The sequence below is a fragment of the Xyrauchen texanus genome, chromosome 41 (assembly GCF_025860055.1).
Source record: "Xyrauchen texanus isolate HMW12.3.18 chromosome 41, RBS_HiC_50CHRs, whole genome shotgun sequence".
Taxonomy (NCBI): domain Eukaryota; kingdom Metazoa; phylum Chordata; class Actinopteri; order Cypriniformes; family Catostomidae; genus Xyrauchen; species Xyrauchen texanus.
The window spans coordinates 6,963,079-6,974,533 of record NC_068316.1 but is presented as its reverse complement, the minus strand read 5'-3'; the positions used below and the strand labels follow the sequence as shown (position 1 = coordinate 6,974,533).

General features: G+C 39.4%; 1 protein-coding gene across 2 annotated transcripts; it reads left to right on the top strand.

Annotated features, from left to right (window-relative positions):
* Nucleotides 1–579: 579 nt before the first annotated feature.
* On the top strand, nt 580–3,574 carry neurod6a (neuronal differentiation 6a). Of its 2 annotated transcripts, none has more exons than XM_052113710.1 (2): nt 580–706; nt 1,090–3,574. In XM_052113710.1, the coding sequence occupies exon 2, from the start codon at nt 1,114–1,116 to the stop codon at nt 2,098–2,100; it is 987 nt and encodes a 328-aa protein (XP_051969670.1). In that variant the 5' UTR covers nt 580–706; nt 1,090–1,113; the 3' UTR covers nt 2,101–3,574. The 2 variants fall into 2 exon arrangements, with proteins under 2 accessions (XP_051969670.1, XP_051969671.1); XM_052113711.1 differs by having other exon boundaries at nt 614–706; nt 1,093–3,574.
* Nucleotides 3,575–11,455: the final 7,881 nt, after the last annotated feature.

The following is an 11,455-nucleotide window of genomic DNA, read 5'->3' as shown; positions in this document are numbered from 1 at the left end:
AATATTTTATTTTCAAAGCATCATGTTCCCATTATATTCAAGTAAAAGTCAAAACAGACAGTTCATGCTTAGTCATTTGGCAAATGCCCTTGAAGAGAATGACCAGGCAAACAAGAGCCATCAATCATCCAATACTTGCTGTCATTCATCAGTTCTGTTTTTACAGAATACCTGATATAAATTAGAAACAACTGTAGGTGCTATTAAATTGCTCAGACCACTTATAGTTGTATTTGCACTAGAATCAAACTTCAATTCCTTTATACGTGGTGGTCTGCTGTTTGAATGAATAACAGAGACTAGGTATAGACTCTTATGACCATGTCATAACATTCCTGAGCAGTTTGCTCATGCAAACCAATGGCAACAGATTCTAATGGTTAATTCTGGTACCTGGTCCTATATTAAGACTGCATGTTGGTTTTGCAGTGGTACGCAACTCAATGCACATGCCAGATGATCAGGGGAGAAATACTAGTCCCCCGGGACCGATTCACGTGACCAACCCATACCACGTGACGTCGGTGGCAGATGGCATGGGTACCAGCTCTGGCAGTTGGCATCAGTGTCATTTCTCTTAGCGCGAGACAAGGAGAACAGTGGGGTGGTGAGAAAAACGCACGAGCTGTTCACCTGCTAAAAACCACGCCGGAACAAAACTTCAAAAATGGATATATGAAAACTGTCTGACACCATCATAATACAGGTAAGCATGAAGGTGTTTTGAGTAAGGATGGACAACTGTGCTGTATATATGTGACTGTGTCATTTCACCAGATTTTAATGCCTTATATTTAAAAAATGCATGCGTTTTATGAAATATAACACTTGAAAATAAGTTTACAGATTTCAATTGGGATGCATTCCAGTGCAGAATGGACTGCAGTTGAGTTTTGCTACATATGCTTCAGATTAATATGTGCATTGCTTTGATTTAAGAATCAACCTCACTTTCTGTCACTCATGGAATGGCCAAACCTGTCAAATATGAATCATTACTTTTATGCATAACTGTATTTATAATGGAGCACTGATTTGAATGTATTTATTTTCATTTACTTTGTTTAAATGCCTTTCTCAATCATTTAGAAGATCATCCCCAGTGAGAGCACAATGCTGACTCTACCGTTTGAGGCTCCTGTCATAAAGGACACTCAATTTGGGGCAAACTTTCCACGGGACTGTGTGGGTGAAATGAAGGTCAATAAACAAGAGCCGTTTAAAAACGAGACGCTAGACGACGAGGATTCGGAGATGGGTAATAATGAGGATGAAAGGGAGGACGGGCAGGACGAGAACGGGTTGCATCGGAGGAGAGGGCCTCGGAAAAAGAAAATGACCAAAGGTCGTGTCGACAGGGTGAAGCTGAGGCGCATGGAGGCCAACACGCGGGAGAGGAACCGAATGCACGGACTGAATAACGCACTGGACAGCCTGCGCAAGGTGGTTCCCTGCTACTCCAAAACGCAGAAACTGTCGAAAATCGAGACCCTGCGGCTCGCCAAGAACTACATATGGGCGCTTTCGGAGATCCTGAGCACCGGGAAGAGGCCTGACTTCTTGACCTTCGTGCAGACCCTGTGCAAGGGGCTCTCCCAGCCCACCACCAACTTAGTAGCCGGATGTCTCCAGCTGAACGCGAGGAACTTCATCACGGATCAGATCAACGGCGAGGCGTCTTTCTCTGGCAGGTCACCGTACGACTCAATGTACACGACTTACCACAGCCCCGGTGTGGTGACGCCCTCTGGACACGGTAGTAGCGCTGTGGATGCCGTCAAACCCTTCAGGCCGTACAACTACTGCAGCTCATACGAGCCTTTCTACGAAAGCGTTTCGCCAGAATGCGGTAGCCCTCAATTCGAAGGCCCACTGAGTCCTCCTATTAACTTTAACGGGATATTTTCCCTCAAGCACGAGGACCCGATCGATTATGGCAAAAGCTGCCACTATGGCACGCGTTATTGCGCGGTGCCGCCGCGCACCACCATCAGCCAGAGCGCAAGAGGCGCCTCGGATCTCCATTTCCCCTATGACATTCACCTCCGCGGCCAGTTTTATCCGGTGCAGGATGAATTAAACACTCATTTTCATAATTAATGAGAGCAAGTCAAATGTGACTATAGAGTAATGACTGAAAATGCAGGACTTTCAAATCGCACATGCTTTATTTATTTAGCAGCCCCTCTCTCTGGGTTGGGCCGTATGATGTTTTATTATTTATCCTTTTTAATTACATGGAAAATGTGCTGTTCCTAACTGAATTGGTTTTATTGGTTTTAAACTATCCGACAAAATGTGTGGTTTGTTATGGAATATAGGCTACATCAATAATAACAATGCGTTTCCGGGTGATGATATAGTCTATAAGTTTTAACTTTGATTTTGGTCAAATTTAATGTAGGTATGATATTCTTTTACATGCATAGGCCTATATCTGTCTGTACAGAAGCAGACCAACATTTATTTAAGATATCAATCTTATATTTGCGATGAGAATTAAGTCAAAACAGAAAGCAATACTGCTTAGGGTGCTGTGCAATACACATCGTCCCTTCTTCATAGTCTTTAATTCTCGATTTGGCCCGATAATTTATTCGCACAAAGTTTTTAAAATATTGGTGGTAAAATATTTTTTTATAAAAATAAAGGGTACTAGTAGCCTAGGCCACATTTCTTTGTTCGTTCCTGAAAAGAAAAAAGGATTTTTTTTTTTATTTGCATAAATATTTTTATCGGCATAATTTTCATAATTAAGGAAGTTTCGTGATATTTTACACAGGGGACTATTTATATGTTGGTAAAAATGGATTCATCCATTGCGTATTATTCATTATGGTGTCAATAATGATAATAATACAAATAATAATAACTTAAAACAATGAAAAGGCTGAAATATTTAAAGACTGAATCAATTTATTTTCCAACAAAATATGATATCAAACACAGACTATGAAATGCAATCCTCAAAAACGAAAACATTACGGTATATATTAATGGCAGATTCATTTGTTTGTTTAATTCTTTTGGTTTTGTGTTATTTAAATGTATAAATGTGCACAATAGAGTTTTGGGCATTTTTCAATTTTACTAATATTTCAATAACTCTACACAAAGCACATTTACATGCGCATCATTTTACTAAAAGATGATATAGGCTGTAGAAAAACAACGTGGAAATGTGAATATGCAACAGATTGTTTGCGGGCTGCTGATTGTTTCACAGCTCTGTCTTTTCACATGAAGTTATCCATATGATATTGGTGGCATTGCGTTCAATCTCGGAACAATCTGTAAAGCAAATGCATTTGAAGCATGTTCAAATCTCAAATGGAAAGATGTGTGTCCTGTTTAGTGAACTCAATAAGGAATACTTGCCTTAATATATTTGTTACGCATCATTTATGCAATGTATAATGGACGTTTTCAGTGGTGGATTTGTGCATTCTGTTTTTTTGCTCACTTAAACTTTGGGAGATATTTTGTGTGTAAAAAAATGACTGAATTCACTAAAACTGGTCTTGTACCGATTTGTACACTGTCAAACTGTTTAGTACTGTAAAATAAACTTTAATACAGTTCACTCTTGAAATCACTGTTCAATCCAGTGCAACTAAATACAGCCTCTAAAAAGCAAATCCCTAGAGAAAAAATGAACACATCAACATTCTCGACTATCGCAATAAACGAAAAGAAAACATTATATTTATGTCACATTTGTTCTCCAAAGTGTAATCGAAACGAGCAAAAATATTTTTAAATGCATAAAGTGTATAGCCTAAGAGAATGTATGTAAAACGTATAGCCTATGATTATTCTATTTAGGCTAAGTACATTTTGAAAGTATATTATTGCTGTACATAGGCTATATGTTATAATCAAGATGATAGATGTCATAAGTGTTTGTGGTTCAAGACGCATCGGTCAGTCATCCAATAATAATAATACAAAAAAATAATAATACAATCTCTGCCTATAAAGGAATTCAATTTACGAAATCACATTTTTTTTTTTTAAATCCGACTTGTATGTAGACCTATTTTATGTGACACGGGTGAACATTAATTATAAAATGAGATGCACGTGAGATGTTTTTCAGGGGTAGGATTAAGAGAGTAAAGGCTCTGGCTCTTGGCTTCTCTCGAATGTCTCCAAGTTCACCACCGAGCTGGACGCGGGCCAAACAGTGAAAGACTGCGGATCAGAAGACCTTTGCTATGCCAGCTATGCCCTGGTCGAGTGTGCATTGTCATCCCGGAGAAATCAGCGGATCAGCATTTGAAGGCCATGCAGTAGGATACAATGGAATGCTTTAAAGAACCAATAAAGAACTAAAGTTCTTTAAAGAGTCTAATGTTGCATCCATTAACTACTGACTAACTACTAACTACATACTCAAGATAGATAGACGGACAGACAGACATATATATATATAAATAGATGATAGATAGATGATAGTTAGATGACAGACAGACAGACAGACAGATAGATAGACAGACAGACAGACAGACACAGACAGACAGACAGACAGACAGACAGACAGACAGACAGACAGACAGACAGATAGATAGATAGATAGATAGATAGATAGATAGATAGATAGATAGATAGATAGATAGACAGACAGACGGATAGATAGATAGACAGACAGACAGGCAGACAGCCAGACGGATAGATAGACAGATAGACAATAGACAGACAGACGGACGGACGGACGGACGGACGGACGGACGGATGGATGGATGGATTAATCATCACATATCGGCCTAAAATCAACACCTAATGCTTTTGACTGGCGCAAAACTTCTACCTGCACATGTACCGAATCTCTACAATGAGATTATTTGCTGTGGGGATGTGGGGTGTCAAAAACACACACACACACACCTCAGTGGTGATATTTCACACAACTCGGAGAGAGGCAGAACATATGCTACTTCAGAAACAAAGCTGAACGAACAGCTGAATAATTAGCAGCAACACATCACTGTGCCTGAGTGTGAGGGCCTTAAGTCAAATTAAAATTAAGTTCAAAGTTCAAATTAAGACTTCTTACATTTTTTCTTATCACTATTTACTTTTTATTTAATAATGGAATGATTACTGATAGTGGAGATGCATTTATGTCTTATTTCAGGCAGCCGTCTCCTGTCATTTCAATAAATTTGATTAAGCTTTCTTAAAAATAATTTAATTAATTAATTAAATCTGAAAAGTATAGCCTACTATAGCCTATTGGAGACACACCAGGGGTAAGTTGTCACAGGAAACTATACTGACACTAATTGGAGAATAATTAATTTTTTCAAATAGTTTCAAACATGTGTTTAAATGTGTTATTCTAGTCTATTTAATTGCATTTCCTCAAAATGTATTAAACATGTTTAAATAATTCTGAAACACAAAGCAACAATTTATAAGGTAACATACAAAATATAAAATAATTTTTTCGGCTATTAGAAATTGTAATTAATAAATTGTATAAATTACATATCAAACATCATGATATCAATCTGTCTCAACTGGACATTTATGAAAAACACTCTCATACTAAAAATACAGTTCAACTTCAAACTTTTGGTTAAAATGTACCTTTTATTATAGTTGACCCTGAATGTATCCCTGTGTGTTTTCATTGTGTTCCTTTGATTACCCAGCAGCTTTTACAAAAATATGAAATAATGGATTTTTTTTTTGGTGGATAGATATAGCCTGACAAAAATGTCCTTATAAGACAGTTTTGATAGGTATTTTAAACCAGGGATTACAGGTATTTTGAATCTGCCGAATATTTTGAATCCACTGACCAAAGAGATTCATTCACTAATACGTTCAGTAATCATTTATATAGATTACCTAGTTTGTAACGACATATGTCTGTAAGTGTAATGCCTGAGTCATTTAATTAATGATTCAATCGATTCATCAAACAACATTAGCTGCGTTTCTAATATCTGGCCAAATGAGGGCGTGCTAGTGTATGCCAGGGCCAGTTGCGCTCCCACTTTCACTTCCGGTGCTTCATCGTAGTGATGAGAAGATCGGATCATTTTACTGACATGGATCTTTGAGTCTCATTCATCAAAATGAACGAATCTTTTTGCAAGTCATTTCGTTCATTTGAGCAGAATTAAATTAATGTTAAATATTCAATAGCCAACCAATCATTTAGTGAACTAATCATTTCTGTTTCCTGTGTGTGTGTGTGTGTGTGTGTGTGTGTGTGTGTGTGTGTGTGTGTGTGTGTGTGTGTGTGTGTGTGTGTGCATAGCGTATATGGCTGTCACGTGACAAAAGAACGAATGACTCGGAACAGATGACTCGAGAAATTAACTAATCATTTCTATTTCCTGGGTGAGCAATGCATAGCATATATGGCTTTCACGTGACAAAAGAACGAATGACCTGGGCCAAAAGAGTTGAAAGGCGAACTAATCATTTCTGTTTCCTGTACAGCAGCAATGCCGTTTTCACGTAACAAACGAACGGAGGTTGCGCAATGCGCATGAGCGGTCAACACAAAATGAACGAATCACTCTCTGAGACTACTACTACTTTTTTTGGAGTCACACAAAAGATTCATTCAAAATAAACGAATCATTCATTAACAACCCATCACTACTTCATCGTGCCTCCGCGGGGCTTCCTTGGGTCTTTTGGCCCACCGATTACCCTTGGGCTAAAGAAGGCCAACTGGGGATTTAGGCGGGGTCAAGGGTCAGTTCAGATGTTTCAGCACCAAGATACAAATTTCCCAATTTTTCATATCTATTAACCAGTTTACCTCAAAGCATCAACAGAGAATGGAAAATCATCAGTACTGGGCCTCGTTTTCCAATTACGATTACTCTTTGTGGTTAAGAGTGTTTTCTACGAGCGATTCTACGAACGGTAGTTACTTTTTACATGCGTTTCCCAAAACTGCACTTAATATGAAGCGAGGAGGCTGAGGCACTGTCCGTGATGAAATGTGAATGTATAGTGCTGCTTGTCAATGTAACTTTATTATATTTGTGCATAACTTTACAATAATTTGTTATTTAAAAATATTTTCTTAAATATTCGACCTAATTAACTACATATTTACATATTGTTTTACAATAATTTTGTGCAGAATGATCTATTCCATTTACACAATCTGCTTCCATAATCAGGAGTACATGTGTAATATTTCGTTTTCTCAAATTTCCCTCGATATGAAAGCTTCCAGGATTAGTGAAGACGGCGGAGGCCCCTTGAATGATCCTAATTACAAGCATTTATTGAATATCACGAGATTCACCATGTTTTCACGTAGCGCAAAATAAGGAGACGTTTAGAAGATGCGCTTTATGGACATTCACCAATAAAGCGGAGGTCTGCTCTTTACTCCCAAAATTGATAATGGTGACAACAATGCTACATGTGCGGTGCTACACATCTTGTAGTGCTGGCGAGAGTGCCTTTTGGGTGTAAGATAGGAAGAGGAGACAAGGATGATGAGCCAATGTATAGTGACGAATTTCATGCAGTTATTGACCCTTTAATTCTCTCTATAATTTTAATTTATACAGTTGTCTGCATCAATCATGCCATCTCTTTGCAGTTACCAACCAGTCCAACTAGTCCACACAAATAACTTAATTTGTGTACTAATTAATCTATTCATCCATGTGGCAGGGCGAATTAAGCCTCCGAGAGGGATAAAGGCCGATGACAGATGGTGGTGCGACGAGAGAGAGATAGTTTACGGACATGTCTGTCATGTGTGTGTTTGTGTCTTTTAAGTTATTCATTAAAATATGATTTATATTATCAAGCCGGTTCTCGCCTCCTCCTTCCCATTGGAGGGGAATTTACATCTAGCTGCGTTGCATTGAACCAAGCATGTTCAATCCAAGGAGTGGTGGTGGCGCAGTGGTCTAAAGCACATAACTGTTAATCAGAAGATCGCTGGTTCGATCCCCACAGCCACCACCATTGTGTCCTTGCGCAAGGCACTTAACTCCTGGTTGCTCCAGGGGATTGTCCCTGTAATAAGTGCACTGTAAGTCGCTTTGGATAAAAGCATCTGCCAAATGCATAAATGTATATGTAAATGTTCAATGCAACGGATTGGCATGATGTGCTCTCAGAGATAGACACAAACATCACACTGAATGCAGTAAGCAAAGGTCTATTTTTATCAATGTGTATAACTCTTGTTATACACATTTGCTCTCATACACATATTATACACATACAACCACTGCAAGAAAAGTAAGCATGTATGCAACTGGACTTTTAACTCAAAACCTTATAGGTAATGAGAGATAGTCCTAATGACATCTACCCCGGTCTCTCTACAAGCTTTACTCAAGCTATCACACAGCATCTGTATTGCTTTTAGCCTGTGTATACAACTCATTCTCATTCTTAAATGGTTTCAAAATAAAAAATATGTAAATTGATCGTTGTGAAGAGGCTACATTTTACTTGTTTATATCATGCATAGTCTGGAGAAAATGTGATGTCACAATAATTCTTTTGATATGTACTTCTGGGGGTGTAAAACAAGGACTCCATAGACAGGAGAGTAAAACAATTAGCAGGAAATGTAAGCGCAGCATAGTTCTAGCGGGAAGAGTAGCAGCTGTACAACATCGCACCATTAGCTGGGTAATTCCCAGCCAATTACTTGTAAGCCATTGCTTTATAAGTCTGCTCACAATCTATCACATTGCTGTTTCTGTGTGATGTAATGCGGCAACCTCCACCACCCCACCATCACCAGTTGAGTCCCGTTCTGCACGGGGGTATGCTCTTCGCCCCTGCCTCCTATCTCCGGCAGGATATGACGGTTCCGAGTACTACAGCTTCGGACTGCCAGACGGGGCTTACGCCAAAGAGAGACATTACATTTCTGTTTTATATTCATCAAATAAATGTCATCTTCAATTTCACTCAAGTCTGCGAGTCTTCCTGATAGAACCCACTATCTCATTATGACACAAATGTCTAATAATCTATTAGTGTCAAAAAGCAAATATCATCATTCACCATATCAGTTTCATCGTTACGTATACATAAAAACTCAGCAAAAAATAAACGTCCTCTCAATTTCAACTGCTTTTATTTTCAGCAAACTTAACATGTGTAAACATTTGAATAAACATTAAAGATTCAACAACTAAGACATAAACTGAACAACTTTCACAGACACATGACTACCGGTAACAGAAATGGAATAATGTGTCCCTAAAACTGTGTTTAATGACAGACTGTCAAACAAAAGCTGTGCAATCATGGCATGGTCAGTGAATATCAAACAATATGGCTGGTTCAGAATTCCTGGACTTTCATAATATGTTCTGAATTTGTTGAAGAACTTACTTCTTGAGTGTTAATAAAGTGTGTGCTGTACGTATGCAGGTGTGTAGTTTAAATATATTCCTGGATGTACTACTTCCTCCATGTTGGCAATTTTCCTTTCACCCATGTGTCCTTTGACCAACAACAAGTCAACAGGTTTCTTGGTGTTGTTAAACAAGTATAGGCTACACCTTATTTAGTTATGATAAACACATTTTTGGTACCAACAGTGGTTATCCAACCATGGGTTTGTTTCCTGAACAACAACACAACTCACTGCTTAACCACCATAGTACGATGCATTGTTGGATAAATTAACTAGCTAATCACAGCTGTTTCCCAAAACCGTAGTAACTATGTTGCACATCCATTGTTCGAACAATGTTGGTTCAACAACATAGAGCTGTCGTTAATGACATTACACAGGGGGTGGAGCAATATCTTCTATATTAAATTATAAAAGCTTATTAACATGGGAAGTCTCCTGAGGCACAGGCTATGATAAATGCCTGACTGCCTCTAGAAAGTACTCACCCCATTCTGGGACATAGGATCTAAAAGGTTCATTCAGACCTGCCCAAAATAGATAAATTAGGCAGGTCTGATTGTATCCCAGACCCGAGGACAGTGACAAAAATTCTAGGGCATATCCCCATACAGATTTTTCCTCCTGCCTTACCCTGCACAGCCTCTTGGCATGCTCTGCATGCTGGTGAACAGGCAAACCAGTTTGAGGGAAAAAAAAACTCTGCTAGGTCCATTCTGGCCAGTTCGTACTGACAGAGAATGCAGAGGCAGGACCCAAACACAGAGTTGAAAAATAAAAGGGAATTTATTAAATAATACAAGGGCAAAAACACAAACCAGAAACACCCACGAGGGGGAAAAAACAAACATAAGCTACCCCATAGGAGAAAAAGGTTATCCAGGGCTGGGGCAGGACATACCATACTGGGTAGGGATGAACATGACAGGAAACTAGACCGACCGACAGCCTGGAATAAACAAACAAACAAACACACACACAGGACCTACTGGAAAACATGACTGAAAACAAGACGAACTGGCACTGTACAGCAAACACGAGGAGGCCAAACTAGAGAGAGAAATCTGCAGGTTAACAAGACAGGGCAAAGCTATGTGCTCTAACAAGGCAACAAAACACCTGAATGGCATGAGCGCACATCGCCAAGACAATAAGGCAATATACGGACATGCCAACTGACAAACAAGATGAGCAAATGTGTAACAATGCCAAACAAAGCGATGCCAGGCATTCTCACATTCAATGAAACCTGAGCGTACATCGTGAGGTAAATGCCACACGATGCACGCAACAGGTGACAAAAACAAGACAGGACACCTGTGGCCACATACAAACCCGAAGTCTCAGGCTGAAGTGACCAAACCTCAGCACAACGTGAAGACAGCTCGCGACCCAGGCGCGAAGCGCAATGTGAGCGCAATGCGAGGTGCTCCCGTGTTCACGAGAAACAGACATAAACTAGAGTGCATGCTGCCAAGATGATGACATAAGCGCAATGCACCCATGTCAATAACAGTGGACATGAAGCATGAGTGTCCAGATCCCGACACAGAACGAAATCAAATCTGACAGCAAGTCAGGACCCGGACACCCTACTCCAGACATGAAACAAGACAGACCGAAGAGCGCATGGCAGGGAATACAACCAAAACTGTGCACTCACACAAAGACACAACGAAACACAAGACAGACATGGGACGGTTTTTGTCCTGTCAGACAAAAACCCAGACTGACAGACCAGACTGTAAAGATCTCTACCAGTGTGCTTCAGAGGGAGGCTATTTGACTGTAGTTGTTAATGAAGGCTCACTAAGAAACTCACAGAGAGCCTCAGAGACACTTTCTGGAATGAATAGCTTGTTAATAATTATGGTAATTAGGAATGAACAATGTTGAGTGGTGTGATGTTGATTTATCTGTGTGAGGGAGGGACCTCTAATGGGTGGAGAAAGCATGTTGTCATATGTTACTCCCACTTGTGCTCTCTCTCTCTCAATCATGTTCCCAAAAAGTCCTGGGTCGCAGATGGTGTGGGAAGCAGAATTTTCCTAATAATCTTTTTATTCTTTCTTTCTTTCT

What these genes read in the sequence shown, in the direction of transcription:
- neurod6a (XM_052113710.1), top strand. Translation starts at nt 1,114, where the DNA reads ATGCTGACTCTACCGTTTGAGGCTCCTGTCATAAAGGACACTCAATTT.